We start from the raw sequence: 23,306 nt of genomic DNA, 5'->3' as shown, positions 1-23,306 counted from the left end.
TTATGACTGGCCAACTGACTCTGACTCTGACTCTTCGGTAGGTAATGGCCTATTTATTTCCGCAAAATTATTCTGTATTATCTTCCTGGAATTATTTATACAGTTCTGTCTTATTATAAAGCCCTATGAGACAAATTGGGTATTGTGAATATGGGCTTTGCAAATAAAATGTTATCCAATTTGATTGATTAATAAAGTAGGGACCAACCATATGAGTGAACTCCGCAAAGGCAACAGTTAGTTGTAGTTATAGTTTTGAGATGTGTTGTCAACCTAAACCCAGAGTAAACTTAGTTTGATCTTTGTCAAAGCTCCAGCTTCAACACAATTTCATCAGGAAAATCCCCACAATCGAGTAATTTGCAACAATAGTTTGTGCAACATTTGCTTACATTGACATATAATCTGTGCATAAGATAATCAAACACACCGTAGCATACACTTTTGTAGGTGGAATGTTTTTTCTAATAAGTTTGAAGGAGGAGCCCTTATCTGAATGTTGACTCTTGTTTGATCCCTGCAGGATTTGCGTTATCAAAGTAGATTATTGGGTTTTCCGTCTGGAATCTGGAGAGTTTATCAAACTAAACAGTTCATAGTGATCGATCTCATTACAACATTAACTTTGTCTCTCCTCTGCTTCAGCAGCAGTATAGTCATCACTTCATCTTCCTCAGCTTCAGTTTTAGGAGCCAAGATTAGTCGTACGGAAACATTTTAGTGTTCAGCTGCCAATGGGACACCCGCCCTTTCAAACTGGGCAAGGGACCAAATGTCTCTGAATTTTTTGAAATTGACATCTGAGACGTAATAAAATGAATAACAACAAGAAATGTTTTTTAAGCATCAATATTATAAGTAGTGAATAAAACCGAAGTTTTTTTTAGAGGTGAAGCTGCCTATCGAGACTGACCGCTTTAAGCAAATTCCGACTTTGTTTACTGAGAAAGACTTTTTGAATGAATATTAATGAGCCAGTGATATTTTTGAAGCCACACTGTGGCCACTAATGGTAATGCAGCTGAATGCTTTCTACTAAGGCATCAGGTAGTGAAGGGAGGAGGATGGAGAATTCCAAATGGAAGGAGATGAGAGACGACCAGATGTCGTTAGTGACTGTGTATTTTTTTCTGACTCCACTGTCCTCGGTTCAGTTGTTTGTTTCATGCTGTTGCTGGTTAAATTTCAAATATATTTTTTTTATAGTTTGTGTTAACAGCAGATGCTATCACCAACACGTTTAGTTTATTTGAATTTATGAATTGAGAGAGAGCGAGAGAGAGAGAGAGAGAGAGAGAGAGAGAGAGAGAGAGTAAGGTGGGAACAGAGAGCAAATGAGCAGAGAGAGAGAGAGAGCACAAGCTCAGTGGGGGCAGGGAGAGAGAGAGAACTGGATAATGAGATTGAGGGAGTGAGAGTGAGGAGGAGAGAGAAACAGACAGAGAGAGGCAGAGTTGGGGTACACCTGACCTTAAGAAGGGAGGGGAGCTTCTCTGCACACACACACGCACGCACACACACACACACACACACACAGACACACACACACACACACCCAGACACAGTGCTAGCAGGCAGAGGCAGCGAGCCAGTCAACAGAGAGACTGCCGAACAGCAGCCATGGCAGACGCCGGTGAGTAGCATCTAACATCCTCCTACTTTGTGTGTGTGTGTGATGATGATGATGATGATGTATAATACCAGCTGTGGTTATGTAATTTTAGGCAACACACACCATGGAATGTGAACGTGTGTGTGTTCCAATGTGTGTATGAGATAGATAGATAGATAGATAGATAGATAGATAGATAGATAGATAGATAGATGGATGGATGGATATATAGATAGATAGATAGATAGATAGATAGATGGATGGATATATAGATAGATAGATAGATAGATAGATAGATAGATGAATGGATATATAGATAGATAGATAGATAGATGGATGGATGGATGGATAGATAGATAGATAGATAGATAGATAGATAGATGGGTGGATTTTTATTGCGTTGGATACAGTTATATCTTCATCCTTTATGGTGCAAGGCGGGGAATTGCACCACACCCCAGTGTCCTTTGCTCTGACCAGACAATCCCAGCAACACCGAGCTGTTTGTCTCAGTGGCCAGTGAGAGTGCGCTGCTTGGCTCGAGAGTGTGGGGACATAAACTATTCAGTGCAGCCGGTGGCTTTCATGCATTTCAAGCACAGCACCACCCAAATACCCAGCCTCACCGGCAGCCAGGGCTGCTGCTGCTGCAGCTGAGGACTGTTATTCGCCCTCCTAACTGCTGATGTGGGAAAGCCATCATGCCCGGAGCATCGTACATTTATTTTAGAGATGATCATAGGGGTGAATCAACAGCCGTCCGACAGTACAAGCGCCACTAAACACAAGAGTCGCAGTGATTGGATCTATCACTGGACTCTTGTTTTTTCGGAGTAGATCGTGCACTTGCTCCTGATATTTTTGTCTACCTCTTACATGTAATGTATTAGTACATTATGCACGTACCGCGTGTTTGTATACGTGGAATCATGCAGGGTGGTTAAGGCAGCTGTAATAAACATTCTGGGGACTTCCACACAGCACTCTGTGGGACTGATTAGTAAATTGCTTGCCTGCTCTCTGGTTAAACACATGGTCTCTTCCCCCCTTTCGCTCACTCTCGCCCACACACACGCACACACACACACACACACACACACACACACACACACACACACACAAGGGCACAGGGGTTAGATCCTGACCTGGCCAGGCCGTGTATTAGCTGTATTAGCCTGGTAGCCCCATCCACTCAAGCTATTTTCAATCGACTTACAAGGGATTAGCTGAGGTGATTACGATCTGCAGGTTTCTCCTGGGTATGTGTGTTTGTAGGTTTGTATGTGATGCATTGTTTTGTACATTAGATCCTGAACCTTGCTCCTGAGTTTTATCCTACGCCAGCAGTGAAAGAAAGTTAAAGAAAGTCTTAGAGTTAAATGGCCGTAATCAGGCTGGAAGACTGATTTGTTTCCATTTTATCGGAATGAGGGGCTGATCCTGATCCGAGATATAACATTCTGCGTGTATCTCCTACTCAGTATAAGCCAGAATGACACTCACAAAAAAAGTCCATCAAAGAGAAGGTGCTATGGGGGCTTTACAGGCCTCAGCTGTGGTGAAGTCGAGCGTCGGATTGGGGCGTCATCGCAGCACAATCAGCCGCCTGCCTCATGCAAGAGAGTCACTGGATCTGTCGCTGATGTGCCACAACAGGGAAGGCCACGAGTCACAACCCTCGGCAGTCGATGCAAGGCCCTCTCCATTACACTTATTGGAGTGTCACTGAGTGTAGAGACTGCAGACTCCCGCAAAACGGGGTCTGAAGATGAAGTGGCAATAATCCCTGCCAGTTCAGGGAACCACTTCAGCAGCCAGGGTTTTGAAAGGATCTGATTCTGAGTTACTGCCCAAACTATATTTATATATATTTATAATTTGGGCAGTAACTCAGAATCAGATCCTGTATATATATGTGTGTGTGTGTGTGACCTGCAGGAGTCCCTGGATGTGGCATGGAACTTCATTTGATTTCTGGAAAACTTAGTCTTATTAGTCCATAATTTTGGTCAGTTACTGTTCAATGTTTTCCATGGCATATTTTCCACATTTTCATGTCATTTTGTGTGTGTGTGTGTGTGTGTTTCAGACTCTCTGAGCGAGGCACTAAAGGCTATCAGTGTGAGTACAGAGTTAATTGTGGAGGAGCTCAAGCCTCATTTGGACACACTGCTGGCTTCTCTACTGGAAAAGAGTAAGTCACGTCAGACACATACCTATATATATGTGTGTGTGTATATATATATATATATACATACATATAAATGAAGCAACCATTACCATTAATTGCAACCACCCACAAAATCTGGGTCACACACACTCATTGGATTTCAAGTCATACCTATTATATCCTGTGATCGAATGTGATCCTGCCACTTGTTTTCTTTCAAACAAAGGTTATTTGTGTGTCCACAGAGAAAGATGCGGCCATTGCGATTGTGAGTAGTGGGATTCTCCCGACACTGGCCCAGGCCTTACGGAGTAAGAACAGCCTGAGCTGCCAGGTGGCTCTGATGGTGGCGGAGATGGCCCGAGAAGGTAGAGTAGGATCCCGCTATACTTCTTATCAGTTGTTCTATTCTTGGATTTTAAAAAACAAGATACAATTTGCAATATTGCACCAGCAAATAGCAATGGAATGAGGCAGGCTCCTGCAAGTTGCTCAACTTCCTCCTAGATCATATTAATCATATACGTTAATGATCTATAATGTTGTCATCCTGATTGTCGTTGCACTATTCTGTGCAAAACCACAACTAATCCCTCTCAGTCTGTCCTGGGAAAAAAATCCTTGTGTTGCTCTTTCTCAGTTTTATTCCATTTTTTTTGCTTATCAGGTTTCGGGCTGTGTGGACAGAGGGGTTTGTGAAAATTTGTGATTTGTAATACTGGCCAACATAAATTAAATCTGACTTCACTGGAGGAAAACCATGATTATTTTTTAAGGACATTGCCACAGACTGATTTAGTGTGGTGCCATAGTAGCAAGCCACGTCAAAAAATACCAGCGCTGAAGAGGTAAAATCTTATCTTTGTGTGTGTGTGTGTGTGTGTGTGTGGTGTGTGTGTATGTGTGTGTGTGTCGTAGCTGCAGTCAGGGAGCCGTGCATCGAGGCAGGCCTGGTGAAGGCACTGGTTCCCCATCTGAACAGCAGTGACCAGGAGATGCTGCTGAACACCGGCAGAGCCATCGGACGCATCTGCTTTGACAACTGTGAGTTGGCGTAGAGGAAATTACCGATGATGAACAGTGTGCTGACGAGGCAGTGACTGTTCTGTTGCGGCTCACGGGGAGCGACAGACAGCAAGTCAGTCCTCAGCCTTGAATAGGTGCTATGATAATGGCTCATCTTTTTCAAACACAAAAGAATTCTTTTATATCCACTCCATCAACTTGGATGAATTGTTTGCAATAATAAGTAACTGTGTTATCCAGGGAAGCAATGAAATGACCAATAAGTAAAAAATGTTTTCTCTGCCGCTTTGATCAGTCCCACTCTCTCTCTCTCTCTGACCCAGCGTACCAACAGGACCTGTTAGTCCAGAGCGGCGTAATACCCAGACTGGTGTCCATAATGAAGACGTATCCAGGCAACGACCCCCTGGTTAACGTCTGCCTGCTGGCCCTCTGTAACCTGGCTGACATGGGTGATTATTTAAAGCAGTTGTATATTAGTCATTTATTATTGATTAGTTGTCACATGTGTCCTTCTCAGTTCAGACCTCAGTTCCCCTGAAATTCTTGATCATCCGTGTTACGTTTACGCGTCCTCCATTTGCTCTCATGGGTTTCCCACGTCACTCACTATTGTAACAGCCATCAGGCGTTTCTTTGTGCACTGTGCCAAGAGAAATCAGTGGGAAGAAGAAATAGACAAATCCACACTCATTCTTCTGAGCTTACCCAACTAATTTTCATCATGGAAAATATCAAACAATGAGCCGAAGTAACAGCTTACATCGCAACAAAGCTTGTCTCGAAAGAATGGGCGGTGTAATTACGCTGTTTCCGCTTGTATGTTTTAATTGAAGCCCTTATTAAGACAAGAGCAGGAAACAAGCTCTACTTGATTACTTACCTCCAACACTGTCTATGGTTATACACCCTTGTGTGTGCAGACTCGGCGAGAGAAGCCCTGGCAGATGTGGATGTGGCAGATGTCCTGACGTTTCAGCTGAAACGGGCTCCCGATGCGGAGCGACGACACGTCATCCTGGAAATACTGGGTGCACTGGGCGAGAGTGGTGAGACCTGCAGGGTGCCTCAGGGAGGAGGCGTGGGGAGGGAGCACTCTCTGAGGAAACTCTAGTTTCATCAAGCTATGTTCTACATACAGTCCTGCAGAAGTTCAAACATTAGTTTTTTGTCTTTTTCATTACGTTTTAAATTTTTTGAAAGATAACGTTGGCTGTTTTGAAGCTTGCCTTGTTGTGCCTGCACCAACAGATACACTGAAGCTGCAATTTGCAGAGTCAGGGGTACCAGAGGCTCTATCGGAGATGATTCGGGGCCTGCAGGGAGGTTGTGACCCCCACGACCTCTGCAGCATCAAGATCGCCTCCAACCTAATAGTGTCCCTGCTTTTAGGAGGTGAGTTAGTTCTAGTCCATGTTGGACATCTCTGAATGTGTCCATGCCAAGAGCAGCAAGAACGGAAAAGACAGCCAAAGACGACAATTACTTGAATTAAGTGTGTGTGTGTGTGTGTGTGTGTGTGTGTGTGTGTGTGTGTGTGTGTGTGTGAGTGTGTGTGTGTGTGTGTGTGTGTGTGTGTGTGTGACAGATGAGTCTATGCAGAAGTGTTTTGGTGAGGGATCAGGTCTGGTGTATCAGGATGTTCTGTCCTGGCTCCAGAGCACCAACACTCAGCTGCAGTTGTCCGGAGCCTTGGCCATCGCCAACTTCGCCAGGAACGGTGAGATCTGTCTCAGTGAGGTGTTGCCTATACAGGCCGTGGTTGTTGCGAGACCGGTACATGGATTTGAGTGTGATTTGGTCCGACACAAATTTAAAATGTGTTCTGGTGCAAAACAGTTGTAAATCAGACAGACTTTGTGTCTCTGAAAGACGTCACAGTTCAAAAGATCACATGCTGGCTAATTTGAAAGTAAAAAAATATTGCATCATTTGAATTTAAAACTGAGTTTGTGTGAGGTGTCGAGACTGTCAAAGTTGTATATATACCGCCCGCTGTGTTTCCTTCAGACAGTAATTGCGTGAAGATGCTGGACCTTGGGGTGGTTCCTCACATCCTGACCTTGTTGGAGCAACACGTCGACGAGGGAGATGTGTCTGTTCAACACGCCGGTCTGAGTGCGCTGAGGAACCTGGCCATTCCTGGTACGGATTTAAAGTAAAACAGCATGTGGTTCCCGTGACGAAATGTAATTACTTGACACTGAAACCGTATATTTTTAAGGACAAATTCAAAAGGCACCCAACATTCACATGCTGTCATCTTCAAAAACGACTTGTTTTTTTCGATGGGCAAATGTCCAAAAGTACATTACATGGGTCAGTCTGAACACAGTCACTTAAAAATGCTTAAATTCTTACAGTCCAATGATATTTACAATAGCATTGGTACTGAAGTGTATTGTCCTTATAAACTATACCAAACAATACATGCAAACGCACACACACATACCACTTACATTGGACACTCATCAGTTCGACATCCGTGTCTTCCAGCCACTAACAAAGTGCGGATGCTGGAGGACGGGGTGACTGAGAGGATTAAGGGCCTGCTGCGCTCTGACATGCCCCCGGTTCAGTTCAAACTGCTGGGTACACTACGCATGATGGTGGATGGACATGGTGAGTTTAACGGTTGGTTTACCGTAAAGAAAACTTTTTGTCTTTTTGTTTTGGGGCCATATATCCTATTTTGTTCTCATTCAAAATATTTTCCCTCTTCTCTGCTGTGCGTGTGCGTGTGTGTGCGTGTGTGCGTATGTGCGTGTGCGTATGTGTGTGTGCGTATGTGCGTATGTGCGTGTGCGTGTGCGTGTGTGCGTGTGTGTGTGTGTGTCAGAGGAGGCCGCCTTGGTGCTGGGGAGAGATGCTGTGCTGCTGGCTCGGATCATGGAATGGTGTGAAGCCAAAGATCACGCAGGAGTCCGAGGAGAAGCGAGCCGCCTGCTGGCTGCCCTCATCAGGCACAGCCGCAGCACAGTGAGTCCAGTTATTTTGATCTGACAGTTTAAGACTGACCACGGCCAATTTGTTGGAGTCTACTGTTTGCACACACACACACACACACACACACACACACACACACACACACACACACACACTTTATGTAATGAGCTGATTTCCCCTCTCTGACAGGAAGTCGTCCATGCTGTTGCCAAAGCAGATGGGGTTCGGCACCTTATCTCCATGGCGACGAGTGAGCACGTCATCATGCAGAACGAGGCCCTGGTTGCCCTGGCAATAGCATCTGCCATTGACCTTGGTAAAGCAATTTCAGAAACCGTGTAAAGTCAAAAGTTCTGGGTACGAATTTGTCTGGGCTGTCAGAGTCACAGCTGGGAAGCTTGACCACGCGAGTTCTCAGAGAGGCTGCGGAGCGTGTACGTGTCTTTGCTTTCATAACAGAACTGCCAGAACTGAAGGTCTATTAGTCTAACATTGGAGACGCCATCGATGCTCTGCACAAACTAACTCTCCACTTGGTTTCTTGTTGTGTTGAACTCGGTGAGGCTGCTCTGTAGTGTCTTCAGTTCTGGTTCTTAATTGCTTAAACTGTGCATCGTTTGTGTACTATAACACATAGCTGCAATGTTTCTGACGTGATATAAGATAACATAAGATAAAAAAGATGTATCCTTCATTGATCCCCGTAGGCGAATTTCCAAATTTGACACAGCAGCTCAGAAGTGTAGCATCACAACGGGAAATTTTACTGAGAAATACAATTAAATTGGAGAAGACAATCTAGGGTAGTATAAGAGGCTGATTTATGTTTTATTCAAATGGAAGAAAAAAAACAGACCAGGGGGGAAAAAACTGCCCCTGTGTATGAATAATAATCAGCACCATAGAGGTTGGACAGCTCCGCCTCAGGCTCACCAGGGTTTATTAATAACCCCAGACTTAAAATAGATGCTGTGAAACATGTCAGTATGTTCCACTACTCAAGTGGAAGAAAGATAAACCCCCGCACAAAACAAAGGAATCAAAGAGTTTGCTCGTATAGTATCAAATAAACGCAGATGATCAATTAGATTAATCAAATTAAGCTTCGGAGCCACCTTAGAGATTAAACTACAGCCAAATGACGATGACATACAAGTGCTGCCTGATAACAACGAAGATGAAATCTTCCATCTACTCACTCGTTTGGTTTGACAGCTGACAGATCAGTTTGAGTCTATGATAAATCCGGAACAAATTGTTGTACATTTCAAAATGCATGTGTGTGTGTGTGTGTGTGTGTGTGTGTGTGTGTGTGTGTGTGTGTGTGTTTACCCACATGTGTGCGTCTGTGTGGGTTTGTATGTTAACTGCAGAGTGTGTGAAGGGTCCATTTGGGGAGGCGGAGCTGTTGTCCATGCTCAAGAAGATGTTGGAGGATCCCGTGGGGGCGGTCGAAGTCAAGTTCAGCGCTTTAGGGCTCGTCTGCAGCCTGGCCAACTCCAGTATGTGTTCCGATTTTACGACATGCACACAACGCCTAAGATTCATGCAAACACATATGTTCACAGAGGCCTGAATACAGCTTATCTGCACTTTTTTTTTTACCGCTGCTAGTTGCAGCCCACCTCACACTTGTCTCTCTCTTCTTTTTCCAACCCTTGTCTGCTCCAGGTGTGATGAAGGAGGAGTTGAACTCTGTGAACATGAAGCAAAGCCTGAGCAAACTGACAGACCATAGCAGCAGTAAACTCGCCTCACAGGCCAGTTCCCTACTGGCCATTCTCGGTGACACCAGCTAAACCAGCACACTGCGGCAAACAAAGGGTCTCATCTGCTGTATGGATTTATCCGGCTTATTCAATCACATACTTCAAAAATGATCTCACTGCACAGGTGTTGCTAAATATCGATTTGGCTTCTAAAAAAAAGTCAGCTTTTTTGTTTATTGCAATAATATCCTGTGTGCCCAATAGCGGCCCCCAGTGGCTGCAGTGTTCACAGGAGGAATAAACATACTGTCAGATTTTCCAGTTTTTAAACTATGAACACAAGTAGGACTAAAATTTCAATGTTTGATGTGAGTGTTGGGCTAAACAAAATGCCATGAGGCCATTCAAACCAAAGTGGTTCATTCGGGTGGGAGCATAGATAGTAACCTGTTTATCATCATCATCATCATCATCATCATCATCATCATCATCATCATTTCTTGTAAACAAATGTACAGTAAATGTTTCACTAGTGGTGGCAGAAGAGGGAATCACAAAATCTTCGATAGTCCTACAAGATTCAGAAATGTACAAAGAAATATGTTGAAAATATTTGAACAAAGAAACAGCACAGACTTTTCTTTTTCTATATCTATACATTTACTTCAGAGCTTTCAGCAACATCCCATGGCCTTCATCAGTGGGTGGAGTTTGAATATTGTTTTTGTTTTTTATCAATGACAAAAAGAACTTAAATAAAGAAAACCTCATTGGCTGTGACTGAATCCAAGTAGTCAACCGCTCCTGCAATTGACTGTTTGACTTAATATATCTTTCAATTATTTTTTGAATTATAATGACTCCAGTCACAGATAAGATCACTGGCTACGGTCGTTGGTATGAAAGGGGATGCGCAGTGCTTTGGGCTTGTTTTCACAGTTTATCAGTGGTGCCAAATTGACATTTAACACTGAGGATTAATTTTCACAAGCTGGTCAAGATGACCAAAGACTTGCATCGCCAGAATCTTAAACACGCTACTCATCATCCACCATCCAAGCACTTTAAAAGCAGAGCGTCCTTGTCTGTATATCGCCCCGGGCATCCCGAAGAGGCGAGTCCAACAAACCTCCTAATGGAGCCACATTAACAAGCAATAAATCTGCATGGCATGATCTATACTGTGGTCCTTAAACCTTTATGGTGAACTGGATTTCCCACACTTTGTCTCATTGAACAGATCTAGTAATAACGTCAAGCTCTCATTCTGTACCGCAGCCATAGTGTTGTCTCCCAGTTGAAAGTCTCTTTGGGCTAAAAGCGTCTGCCAAATGAGTAAATGTAAATGTAAATGTTTTGGTTTTCTCCCTCATAGCGTCCTGATCTCCTTCAATACACATTGTATTGTATATAACTTACATGCATCTATATGAGTGCTTGAATCGTGTTACTGTGCTAGCAAGTGTGGATAAAAACTTTAAACACAAGTAAGAAAAAATTCTTCAAAATTATGTTTGTCGCAAGCATTTGGATCACTACAGGAAAATTATTTTTATTGTGGTCCGAATGTGATGAGGATTTTCGACATTCACAAGCACATCTTGACAAAGAGTAACATATGGTGGATTGACTGCGAGCGGTGATGTAGAAATGTGCTTCTTTCATGATATACAGTTGGTTGTGGTTGCAAATGCAACAGGGCACACAAAGGACAATCAAACAAAGATGAATATCTGTCAATGGACATAAGGCAACAGGTTTACTGTAATGTTTCATGTAATATCTGTATTGACATTAACTCTGTATACATGACTAGATATCATTTAACATTTGTGAACAAATCTGTATATTTTTCAGGAAGGGCATTTTGACATTTAACAGGGGCTTTGTTCTTGAGAGAGTGGGAATATAGTTAGGCAATGTCTTTCTCAGAATGATGTGTTTTACTTACACAGTCGCCAGAGTTAAATACATTTCCCTTTTTTAAAATTCTAATTAAAATTGTAAATTTCTTTGTCAGCTGCATTTAAATTGGGAGGAACACTGTGTCACACTCTGCCAGGGTTAGGTGGTTAATCCGACGGAACATGACTTAAGTCTCAATAAATATATGCATGAATAAATGACTAAATAAATACAGAAATAGATTATTACATTCTTAAATAAATGACTTAATAAATATATGCATAAATAAGTGACTAAATAAATACATAAATAAATGAATAAATTCTAAAATAAATGACTGAATGAATATATGCATAATTAAATGACTAAATAAATACATAAATAAATAAATGCTAAAATAAATGACTAAATTAATACAGAAATAAATATATTAATGCTAAAATAAATGACTAAATAAATAAATCCATAAATAAATGAATGAATACATTGATAAAAGAATAAATAAATGCTGAAATAAATGAAGAAATGAAGAAATGAATGTATAAATAAATTGATAAAAGACTAAATAAATGTTGAAACAAATGCAGAAATAAAGAAATAAAGAAATACATGTAGAAATAAATTGATAAAAGAATGAATAAATGCTTTAAATGTATTTATACATTTATTTATAGCGACTTCAGTCATGCTCCGTCCTCGGCGGCGCCCGTTACCAACTGCCGTTACGCACGTGCCGACCTGGCCGCCTGTAAGTCCGTGCGCAGGGAACACGCGCGGCCCCGCCCTCTGAACGCGTCATCGTGTCAGGAAGTCCAGTGTAAACGGTGTAAACACGTTGACGTGCCGAAGTCTTCTGTGTTCAGAGGTGAGAAATGGATCAGTGACACTACATTTTTTCCGCAACGTGGACGCGTGTACATTGTTCACACACACGATTACAGTAGCTGTCAGTAAGTAAGAGTCAGTTGAGTAAATCAACTGTCCCTGAAGTTTTTTGGGGATCTGGACGGTTATGTTTCATCCGAAAACATTCACTATCTGCACATATTGTCGTGCTGTACATTCAAATTCAAATGCACTTTTGCACTAAAGTCTACAGCCGATGAGCCACATTGACGTGAGGTGAAAACACGTTACACAACATGTGTACGACATTGTGAACAATCAAAAAATGCAATCTCACACTTTCAAAAGGTATCAAGTCCTTCCTTTGGTCCAAAATGGGGTCAGCTGCTTCCGGTTTGCTGTCTCCGTCGCTGGGATGTTGCGTAGAACTCCACTGGAGTCCAACCGTGGCAAACTGAGCTGATTTATTGGACATGCTTGTAGTTCAGAAAAGGCGGCAGGTCCTTCAGTTCACGCGTGCATGTCAGGACGAGTCAGAGGAATGCTCTGTGAGACAACTGTGGCAAAGTAATACATCAGGTGCAGGGCGTAAAGCCCGCGTGTACAGTTCTGTGGTGTCCCCGTGGCGTTGTCTCCCCAACAGGTGTGAAAAGGAAGACGTTTTAGAACCACCATTCAGGACTTTTCCATAGCGAGGGCTGTACAGTCGACTTGAGTTACCGGGGCAGGAAGACGCCGCTCATTGTTCGGATTCAATTAAATTCAAATCACAACACACGTTAACCTCAAGGCACTTTAAAAAAGAGGGAGTGTCTGCCTTGACTGGTCGGCTTGAGAGGAGAGTGGGAAGAGGACAAGTTGGGTAGCTGTTGAATTGAAAAGCATTGTCAGACCAGTTGTTATAATGATGATAATAAGAATAATAAGAATAGTGAGACTAGGGGTTGAATGTAGCTAGAGAATACCCTTCGACAAAAAACCTGATCCAGGCCGATGCAACCTGAGACTGGGGCGATTGTTCATCTTAAACATGACAGTGACCCAAAGCATACATGGACTGTTGGACTACACTGGAGAGTCTTGATTGTCAGACTAGCTGTTATAATGATGATAATAATGATAATAGTGAGACTGGTCACATCTGACGGAGGGATGAAAGTAGCTAGAGAAGCCAAACCATAGACCCCAACCCCCCAAAAAACATAAAGCCACCAGATCCAGGTGTGCAAAGCTTGTACGGACTTAACCACGAAAGACTCAATGCTGCCAAAGGGGCCTCTAAAAAAAATTGAAGTGTCTGAATAGTTGAATAAATGAGAGATGTCAGTTTTTGGATTTTTAACAAATATGCAACCATTTTCAAAAATGTTTCTTGGAAGATCCAAGATGACTGACGTGAGGCATTGGCTGTGGGGAGAGGAGTCCGGCCTGGGCAGCGTGGACTTGTGGGTCCTCCAGTCCCCCTCGGTCCGGGTGGAGATCCTCACCCTGGGTGCAATCATCAGGTCTGTGTGCAGCAGAGGGAAAGATGGTCAGATGGGAGACATCGTCTTGGGCTACGACGACCTGGAAGGTAGGAGGGAGTTCACTGTGGGTGTGGTCTGACCGATAAGTAATTATTGCTCATTTATAATGTAGTATAAACAACTTATGTAGTATCGACTACTGATTGCCCATGTAATAATGTATAATGACCACTGAGAACTCATGTTATAATATAGTAAAGACTACTTAGTGCCAATGACTACAGCGTACTCATGTGATAATGTAGTAATAAATGAGTGCTTATGTAATAACGTAGTGATGACTACTGTCTTCTCATGTAATAATTGGGTAGTGACTGTTGAATACTCATTTAATAATGTAGGAAAGACTACTGAGAACTTGTGTGGTAATGGCTACCGAGTACCCATGTGATAATGTAGTAAAGACTATTGAGTCCTTTTTTAATATTATTCTACAAACTACTGGGAACTCAGGTAATAATGACTATAGAGTACTCATGTAATAATTTAGTAATGCCCACTGAGCGCTCGTGATAATGTAGTAATGACTTTTGAGTACTCTTGGGACAAAACTGCCACATGATGACAGACGTTGCAGCTGGTGTGGTCCCTTATTTAAACTAAATTAAAATGTTCATAGGTTTGTTTTGTCTCATTCTAGTCAAATTAAAGAAGCTAACTACGCTTAAAACGTCGGTGAGGGTGAATAAGGGGAACCTGTGTTGTGTTGTCAGGTTACATGTCAGATAAGCGCTACCTGGGCGCTGTAGTGGGACGTGTGGCCAACAGGATTGCAGCGGGACGCTTTGAAGTGGATGGAAAAGAGTACAAGCTGGATATCAACAATGGGCCCAATGCACTGCACGGAGGGCTGCGGGGCTTCGACAAGGTGAGCAAGTGAATATGTTTGGGTTTGATCAACTAGAATGAGCTTGTAGAAAGTTTTTAACAAGTCCCTTTTTTTTCCATTTTTGTATTAATTTCACATAGCTACTGTAGGTTTCACTTCCCAGTTGCAGGTAAGTGAGGGTTTCCAAATAAAGTCATAATATTAGTTGCAGACTCAAAATATCATAGGCCAGGGACACGCTGCATTGCATGTGCGTGTTTGTGCCTGTCACTCCTAAAATTTTATTCCGGTTTGAACACATAAAGGAATCGAGTAAGGGAAATAAGCATCCAACAATACAGGCCATTTTGTTATGCCAGGATTTGTGGGACTGATGAATGGCCAGACAACCTAATTACCTATAATCCCTTGCATTTGGGATTTTTCTTTTTTGCTGACTGCTATGGCTTGTTGCAACTAGTGTAAGAATGACATTGTTCTCACCTGCCCAAAAGCAAACGCTGCTTGGTGTCAAGGAGAACTTACTTTATACACGTCCTGTATGAACTATATATGCATAAAACTCGATTGCTGTGTCTAAGAGCGCAAATTAAGACACTGTGTATGTATGTGTTTGACAGGCAATCTGGCTCGCTACAGCAGTGGAGGGTGGCGTGCAGCTGAGTCTTACCAGTCCAGATGGAGACCAGGGTTATCCTGGTGAGGTTCAGGTCTCTGTCACCTACACCCTGAAGGTAAACACACCTGGTTTCAGAACTGTACAAACTAATATGTACTGTAGCACATCACCCTAACCCTAAAACAAATTAGTGATTATGACCTCCTAGGAATCATAATGATAGACCAGTATTTATTGTATTTATGCCGTCACACACACACAAGCATTCCCACATACATATGATTACCTTTGCATATGAATAAATGGCTCGCAGATGTACGTTTTTTTAAGGTCTGAGTTGTTTGTACAGGGGGAAACACTAACTGCTGCATACCAAGCCAGTTCTACCAAAACCACCCCCATCAACCTCACCAACCACTCCTACTTCAACCTGGCTGGACAGGTAAGGGCACATGATATGATGATAAGTGATCATCCAAACTGTCAGATCTGTATTTTCGGTAGGGAAGGTGTAGGACATACAGGAGGAAATACAAAATACGAAAGAAGGCCACTGTTTCAATCCACTGTTTATTAAGACAATTCACAAATGTAGAGAGAAAACATTTTTTCATGATACTTTATTTGAGTCTTCTGAGTCTCCATCTCAGGTCAGGAGGTCACCGAAAACAGTGAAATTCCTCCACGTAGGGTCACGAATATCTGTATTTTATTGTAACCAGAAGTCGTAAAGATGTCAAAGGTGTGTGTGTGTGCGTGGGCAGGGTGTGTGTGGGCAGGGTGCAGCAGATATCTACGACCATCAAGTGTCCATCAGTGCTCAGTCCTACCTGCCCGTGGACGACACATCGATTCCTACAGGTAAAACATTTACATCACGCACGTTGTTTCTCAAAAAAAGAACCGGTCGGTGAACCCAGTTTACCAGTTGTCCATGAATGGTGTCATTAATATTTAAAAAATGTTACATTACAGATAAAACATTACCTGTTTTGTTGTGGCCTCATGTCGTATTTGATGTTCTTTCAATGCATCAACCTCAACACTGGTTAATTACAGTATAATCAATAATTTCACATGACCACTTTGCTCCTCTCAATAACAAAGGCTTCTCCACTAGTGGCCACAGAGTCATTATATTTTAATTATTTATGGAAATGTAATATTGCGACTGAATGGACCTTAGAAACTGCCTGTAGGTGTGTATGTGAGCTGTATGTCTAGCTAATGAACATATGGATTTGCTTTGGACTGTTCCACACTTTCATTTTTTTATGCTCTGGGTTTCTGCACATTCAATTTTCTATAAAATAATGTATACTACATGAAAACCAGGTCTCAGCTTTGACTGAGCCCTTTAAAAACACACAGCGTCCATAGTTCTTTAGGTTCAAAAGTATCTGGACACATGGCAACTAAATGTTTCTTGGGCTTTGTGTCTTTTTTTTAGCTGTTAAACAGTGGAAAGTTGCCTAAAACTATGAACCCGTCCAAATACTCTGGACTGTAAAAATAAGCATAATTTGTGGTTAAGACCAGAGGTGTCGAGCTTTCATTCCCAGCAGCATCGCGATGCATCACAGTTTTTTTTTGGAAACAACAACTGTCAGATGAATGAATGATGAATGACTCTTCATTTTTACTAGAAAACGTTGGCCCAGTAAGAAGAAAAAAAAAATCCTTTGAATCACTCAAAGGCTCCAGGCAGCAACTGGCCACTTGATTTCCTGCATGTTACTATAAATACACTACTTTTATCATCCTGTTTGTTTTTCTTGGCTGTTTTCGTTACATATAAAGCTCTAGTGATATCTCTTGTCTTTAAATTACTCGGCAGAAGGCTCTTTTCTTCTTACCCCTTGCTATCATACCATGGTTAATAGAAGCGTGGAAGCACAAACACTTTGTTCTTTTGTGTGGGAGTGTGTTTCTTCGTGCTCTGTCAGACAAACATTATCATTACTCTGCAATTATCTTTGGTTTTCCCCCCGGAGACAGAGGAGCTAATGACTGCTTATATGTGTCACAGAATCTGTGCTACAGTGTTAATCCACCGCAAGGGGGGGAATTAGAACGTGACTTTAAGAACATGGGATCTACTCTGTGTCGTGCTTAGTTAAAAATAGTGATCTGTGCTCAAAACCGGTGCTTTGTGTCTGTTAAATGCTGAACAAGAGGCTAGTTAAGAGCGTGGGAGTCCACGCTAAGCCAGTTATACAGTGAAATCTGTGTGTTCTCTTTGTGTGTTCTCTTTCTATTTCAGCCGTCTGTTCAGACTAAAACTGTTTTTCTTGCTCAAATATAAGCGGTATAAATTGGGAAAAACTCTAGTGTGTTGTTTCACTGTGTTTGGGATGGACAGAGAAATTGGAAAACGGTTAAGTGAGCTGCTCAGTGAGATTTTTGGAGGATTGGGTATTGGTGTATCACACTGTAACCACGCCCCCAATGCACACCGTGCTTTATCGTCTATTTTACTCTAAACGGAACCATAATTTACAAAAGGATCATTGTGCTGTATTGAAGAAGACTTGAAATTATAGATTGAGATCATAAACTCTGCAGCTATTATTCAAGTGAGTAGTAGTCGTTTTCTCATAGTCTTCAACAAACTTCCTTTTGCAGCCAGTGGAGTTGCCATCTGCTGGTCATTGGAGAGAATACAGGTTTTCGGGCACTTCCACACTGGCTGCACTTTCCGGATCTGGAACTATTTGCTCTGTCTGTGCACGTTCCTTGTACCATGTGACCCCTCAATCCCAATCAATAACCTCATGTATCCACAGGAGAGGTCAGATCAGTGGAGGGCACGCCCTTTGACCTCAGGGAGCCTGTTCTAATCGGCCCTCGGCTGAAGGAGGTTCCAGGTCCAGGGTTTGACCACAACTTCTGTCTTTCATCTCCCGGAGAACCCTACGCAGAGAGACATGCTGCCAGGTTTGCTGCCTTTTCTCTCTCTCACACAAACGCACACACACACACACACACACACACACACACACACACACACACCCAAATGCCTTTTTCTTTAATAAATTTCGAGCAGTGAAACTTCTCTCTTCTCCTCAGGGTGTGTCACCCGCCCACTGGCCGTGTCCTGGAGGTATCTACCAGCCAGCCAGGAGTTCAGCTCTACACTGCCAACTTCCTGGATGGCTCGATGACAGGAAAGGGCGGGGCCAGGTATGGGAAGCACAGCTCCTTCTGTCTGGAGACGCAGAATTGGCCTGATGCTGTCAACCAGGTATGATGTTTTTGGAGTGATCTCCTGTTGAATACAACTACTATCAGCTAATAATAGTAATACACCAAGATCATTAATACATTTATTCCCATACTTTTTAGCATGTTCAACTTATTATTTTACTATTTTAAACACTCGTCTGTCTGTGTGTCCTTCTGTGTGTATTCAGGCTTCATTTCCTGACTGCCTCCTGCGTCCCGGTGAGGAGTACAGACATGTCACTCACTTCACCTTCACCATTGTCTGCTCTGACGTCTCCCAACGGGGGGAAGAGAAGGAGGAGGAGAAGGAGGAGAACTTGAAGTCTGTTCATTCATTGTACAAAACACAGCAGCTTTTTCAGTCCACATTTATTTCCTGACTGTGTAACTGTAATTCCTTGCTAATTCTTTTTTTTTAAATGTGAAGAACTTATCTTCCCTATCCGGCTGAATATTGACATGTGTGGTGTGGGCCAGTGACAGGATGTTGACTAACCCTGTTTGCCGTAATGTTATTTGTTATTTGATAATTAGTATTAAAGAGCTTACTCACTCAATCTGTGTGTGTGTGTGGAGTTGGTTATGATGTGTCAGATTTGTTCCTGTCCACTGAACGATTGTAGTCCATCTGTCCAGATTGTGGGGTATTTAAAATTGGACGTCAGTGAGACTGTGGCTGTGCACACTGTTAATGTTGTAGCATTGTGTGTGTGTGTGTGTGTGTGTGTGTCTTCACCTCTGTGTGTGTTCAACATGCTTACACAAGCCGAACTATTCCTAGTCCATTAGGTAAGCACTTGGTTTTGGGGCGAAATGGCATCCTACTACACTGCCAAGAGACATGTTGTGTTGCTATAGCAAACCCTCATCCATCACTCAAGGAGGGTTTTTATATAAAATTGTGAATATCACTTCCCTCAGAGATGTAGTAAAGAGCAACAACAAAAAACAGTGGCTGTGTGGCTTATCGAAGCTCCACGTGTGACTGCGGAGAAGCAGTGTGTGTGAACGACTTCACAGTCAGCAGTGAGAAGCTGCAGCTGAATTTTACGCAGAGCCGGGTGAGAGCTCTGATTCACAGAGCGCTGGCAACTTTTCAGTGTAGTGGGTTTCCTCAACCGGCTGTTCATTTACTGTTTGAGGACTGACGAGAAAATTAATCGTGCCACATTTGTCTTAAAGAACAGGTCCAAACCTTTTACAAACAACTGTCAGGTGACTATTGATCACTAAAACTGGTCAAATCATTCCTCCTGTTCATGCTGCAATTAATCAATCAGATAATGTGAAATTCTCGTGGCAAGTTTCATGAACGATTTAACTTTTTTCCTGGTCATTTCATACATTGACAGATACTTTACCACAACCTCCATGAAAAAACTACTGGTTGCGCCGGTTAAAAAAAGATGACTCACGAGAGATGCAGGGGTTTATGTTTTCGACCACTATGACGGGTTTCCGTCCAAAGTTCTCCATCCAGCGTAAGACTCGTGCAGCCAATAGATTTGTTGCAGCGCGCCGAAACCAAATGAACAGAAGAACTCTGCAGACTACAGTTCCTCTTAAGAGAGAGAGTGAGAGCAGATACTGAAACCTTTGAAATGAGACAATATGTTTTTCTTCTCAAAGGATCAAAAGGAAGTACTTACAATTTCCTGACAGTTTCCTGTTTTCAGTCTAACTATGATACGTTGCAGTGTGGCTTATATGTAGTGTTCTTAAGTTGCTAGGCTCGCAATTGTTTCCATGTCCATCTACAGTAAATGAGTTTAATTACCTTTAAAATGGTTTGGTTTGTCCAGTTTAACCTGCAGGAGTCTCTGACGACCGCCGCCACATGCTCTGCTGCCTAAGAGGACGTAATCTCATGTAAAGTGAAAAAATTCTTTATTGTCTTTGCTGCAGAAAAAAACCTGGGAGAAAATCTGCATGCAAAAACTTTCCATTAGATATTTGTCATTGCCGGTCACCGTCAGGTGTCTGTAATCGTGGCCATTACCAATCATGAACGTATCATCGTCATATGACGGGGAATCATTTTCTGATTGATAACAAGTGTTTAGATTGTTTATCTTTATAATGGAAAATGTGTATTTTTTCATATATTTTTTTTACCTTCAACTTTGACCAGTCATCCTCAGAAGTGAATCATCTGGAGAAATGCAATAATCCCACCAAGTTTGGTAAAATTTCACTCATGCGTTGTGTGTGTGCATACACACACACACATAGACACGCACACACACACACACACACACACACAGGGTGGAAAACAATACCCTGCTTGAGCAGCTATGCCAGCGCCCAAGGTAATAATTAAAGGTCCTCTGTTTTGTATGCATGTAAGCTGATATAATTACTGACATCATTACCCTCTCCACTCCCCCACCCATTATTAATGTGTGTGTGTGTTTTGGAAGTATTAAGTGAAAGGATCATTTCAACAATCTCATCTTTCACCTGCAGTCTTGTCGTACAGGCCGTGCTACTGAAAGCTGATCTGAATCACGCCGCCAGTGTGGAAACGGCCCGTTTGGGAAACACCACACAAAGAGGAAGATTACTAGTGTGTCTGCAGGGTTACACAGGAAGTGAGAAGACATGGCTCTGCTATGTTTGCTTCATCCTGCCCGTGACTTCACTCCCATGCTACATCACTGACACGTTTTAGGCTTGCATAATTTCTGCAAGGGTTGTGTTTAGAGTCTTTAGCTAAAGTGGCACTCTTCCGTCATTAACACGTCAAGATCAAATCACCCATCAGGATTAGTATCACTCAGCCAGCCTTAAATAATAGACAAACCCTCCATATTACATTGCATGTCAATTAGTAGGATTAATGATTTGGTTGGCAGTATTCAAATGTTTTCTTATTCTTATTCAACAATGTGCAGACGCTAATGCTATTCCTTCTGTCAATACTTCCCTATTTTGTTAGTGGATCTCAGTTTCGAACACACACTGGTTCCTACTGTGGATGATAGTCTCACACACATATTGTTTTACGTACGGCTGGCCACTGTGGTTCTATCAAACAAAAGGGAAATAGTGCCTACAATAGTGTACAGTGTGTGTGTTCATGGTAATGAATTCCACAGATGGGGCATTAATGGACTCTTGACAGGATATAAAATTTCATAACGCCACAACACTTTTACAGGACTTTTTCTCACTCTTAGTACACACACTTAATGTCAGTGAAACAAAATATTTCCACTAAATGACATGATGGCCACAAGAACAGACATAAAACACTGGTGTATGAGGGGACTGTATACCTAATAACACCTTATAATCTAATCTGAATGTCATCAAAACTAAATATTCAGCAAATGGGCATTTTCACAATGACATTCAGCTGACGTACCAAAACTGTCTCCTTCAGATCCAATCCAGGCTCAAAGACGTTACAATTTTGGTCCTATTATGTTCATATCATTTCAGTTTTTAGAAAATTGACTCCATTTGCTGTTGACTGTAGCTGTAATATTTAGATTTAACAATAAGATTGAGTTCAATGTTTTACATTCAAACAAGGGGCATTCTGTACTTTTGGTACTTGAATTATATTTTTGTTCATGATGCTTTCATATTTTTGCTCACTACTGGTAATGTAGAACTTTTACAGTTAAATATTAGTGCTCTTTGACTTCAAGGTGACGGTTGTTAAAAAACAATTTTATTTAGGAGAGAGATTCAAACTGTACAGAGGCTAAAGCTGCAAAACCTTGGCGCGAGGAGCATAAGTTTGTGTCCCAATTCAGTGCCCGCATCCTTCTCTTGTCTTCGCAGCCTACGAAGGTGTGACCTTCACAGACGTAGTATTGACCACGAAGACTTTACTGCGATGCAGTAAAACCGACCATTAGACCATTAGATCCTTCATTGCTCAGGTGTGAAAGGATGCATTTGTTGGCCGCATTTGAAGGAGCCTTCCAAATGAAGCCTCCGATGCGCCCTAATGGGACACTGCTAAAGAATTGTTGAAAAAGTTATATGTTCCGATGAGTCTTTGAACCTTTGAGCCTCTCTCTCTCGTATGCAAGAGGCCCATCAAACAATTTAGAGCTCCTCCTCTTGTGTCTCTGCTCACTGGCTCCTGATTCACTCTTCTCTAGTTACTAATTCGAGAATAACTTGAAAATTAAATTACCGTTCCATTCGGCCATTCGTTATGCTGTTTCTTAAATTATCTGCAGGCCAGCGGTGACGGCACTCACACACACACACACACACACACACACACACACACACACACACTGTGCAGTGTTTCACTGTTTGTTACAAATAAACCATTCCATTTTTAACACGCTGCAGATGCAACGCTATACTGAAAAACTCGAGGTGACGCACAAAGGACATGCACAACAACGAGCAACAAACCACACGACGTGTACAAAACAACACATGCTCTCTAAGATCTGCCAGTGGTTGCATCTCCAGGCTTGTGATTGGACAGTTGATTGTTTTTCATCATTGCCATTGCACTCCATTAAAAACAACAACAACAACAACAAAAGGCTCCCTTGAAGCTCCCTCATGATGACAGTACTTTGCTTGAATATTGGCAGCTTTGGCTCTGTGGACAACACACATGCTCTTACCTTTGTTTTTCTCTACTCTGATCATCTGATATTAAAATTCAAATGACAACTGTGTGTTCAGTGATCATTCAGCAGACGTTGCTGTCTGCAATAAGGCCCAATGATGACTTGACATGAGAACAAAGAGAATCATCTGTAACGGTCATACCGACACTGTCTCCCTGTTCCCTGTCTGTCTCTCTGGTGCCCTGCAATTTTAAATGTGTCCTTCTCCGTTTTTTAATTTTATTTTATGTTTTTAATGTAGTCCACCACCACCCCCTCTCTTCCTCTCTCTGCCCCTTCTCTC

At 42.3% G+C, this 23,306-nt stretch overlaps 2 protein-coding genes across 3 annotated transcripts; both read left to right on the top strand.

The window, feature by feature from the left end:
* The first annotated feature begins 1,331 nt into the window (after positions 1–1,331).
* si:dkey-191g9.5 (rap1 GTPase-GDP dissociation stimulator 1) lies at positions 1,332–11,387 on the top strand. Its single transcript, XM_035605521.2, has 14 exons — positions 1,332–1,633; positions 3,702–3,806; positions 4,028–4,150; positions 4,701–4,826; positions 5,132–5,260; positions 5,732–5,857; positions 6,060–6,203; positions 6,397–6,528; positions 6,819–6,953; positions 7,305–7,430; positions 7,648–7,787; positions 7,944–8,070; positions 9,128–9,256; positions 9,426–11,387. Exons 1-14 carry the CDS (start codon positions 1,621–1,623, stop codon positions 9,551–9,553), a joined length of 1,683 nt encoding a protein of 560 aa, XP_035461414.1. The 5' UTR covers positions 1,332–1,620; the 3' UTR covers positions 9,554–11,387.
* A 711-nt stretch (positions 11,388–12,098) lies between these two features.
* Positions 12,099–18,970, top strand: galm (galactose mutarotase). Of its 2 annotated transcripts, none has more exons than XM_035605523.2 (9): positions 12,099–12,233; positions 13,594–13,787; positions 14,454–14,608; positions 15,190–15,303; positions 15,538–15,630; positions 15,953–16,049; positions 17,975–18,125; positions 18,258–18,432; positions 18,602–18,970. In XM_035605523.2, exons 2-9 carry the CDS (start codon positions 13,601–13,603, stop codon positions 18,791–18,793), a joined length of 1,164 nt encoding a protein of 387 aa, XP_035461416.2. In that variant the 5' UTR covers positions 12,099–12,233; positions 13,594–13,600; the 3' UTR covers positions 18,794–18,970. The 2 variants fall into 2 exon arrangements, with proteins under 2 accessions (XP_035461416.2, XP_035461415.2); XM_035605522.2 differs by lacking the exon at positions 12,099–12,233 and adding an exon at positions 12,626–12,857.
* The last annotated feature ends 4,336 nt before the right edge of the window (positions 18,971–23,306 follow it).

The sequence above is a fragment of the Scophthalmus maximus genome, chromosome 10, assembly GCF_022379125.1.
Source record: "Scophthalmus maximus strain ysfricsl-2021 chromosome 10, ASM2237912v1, whole genome shotgun sequence".
NCBI lineage: Eukaryota > Metazoa > Chordata > Actinopteri > Pleuronectiformes > Scophthalmidae > Scophthalmus > Scophthalmus maximus.
The sequence above is the reverse complement of the archived record's forward strand: the minus strand, read 5'-3'. Positions and strand labels throughout refer to the sequence as shown.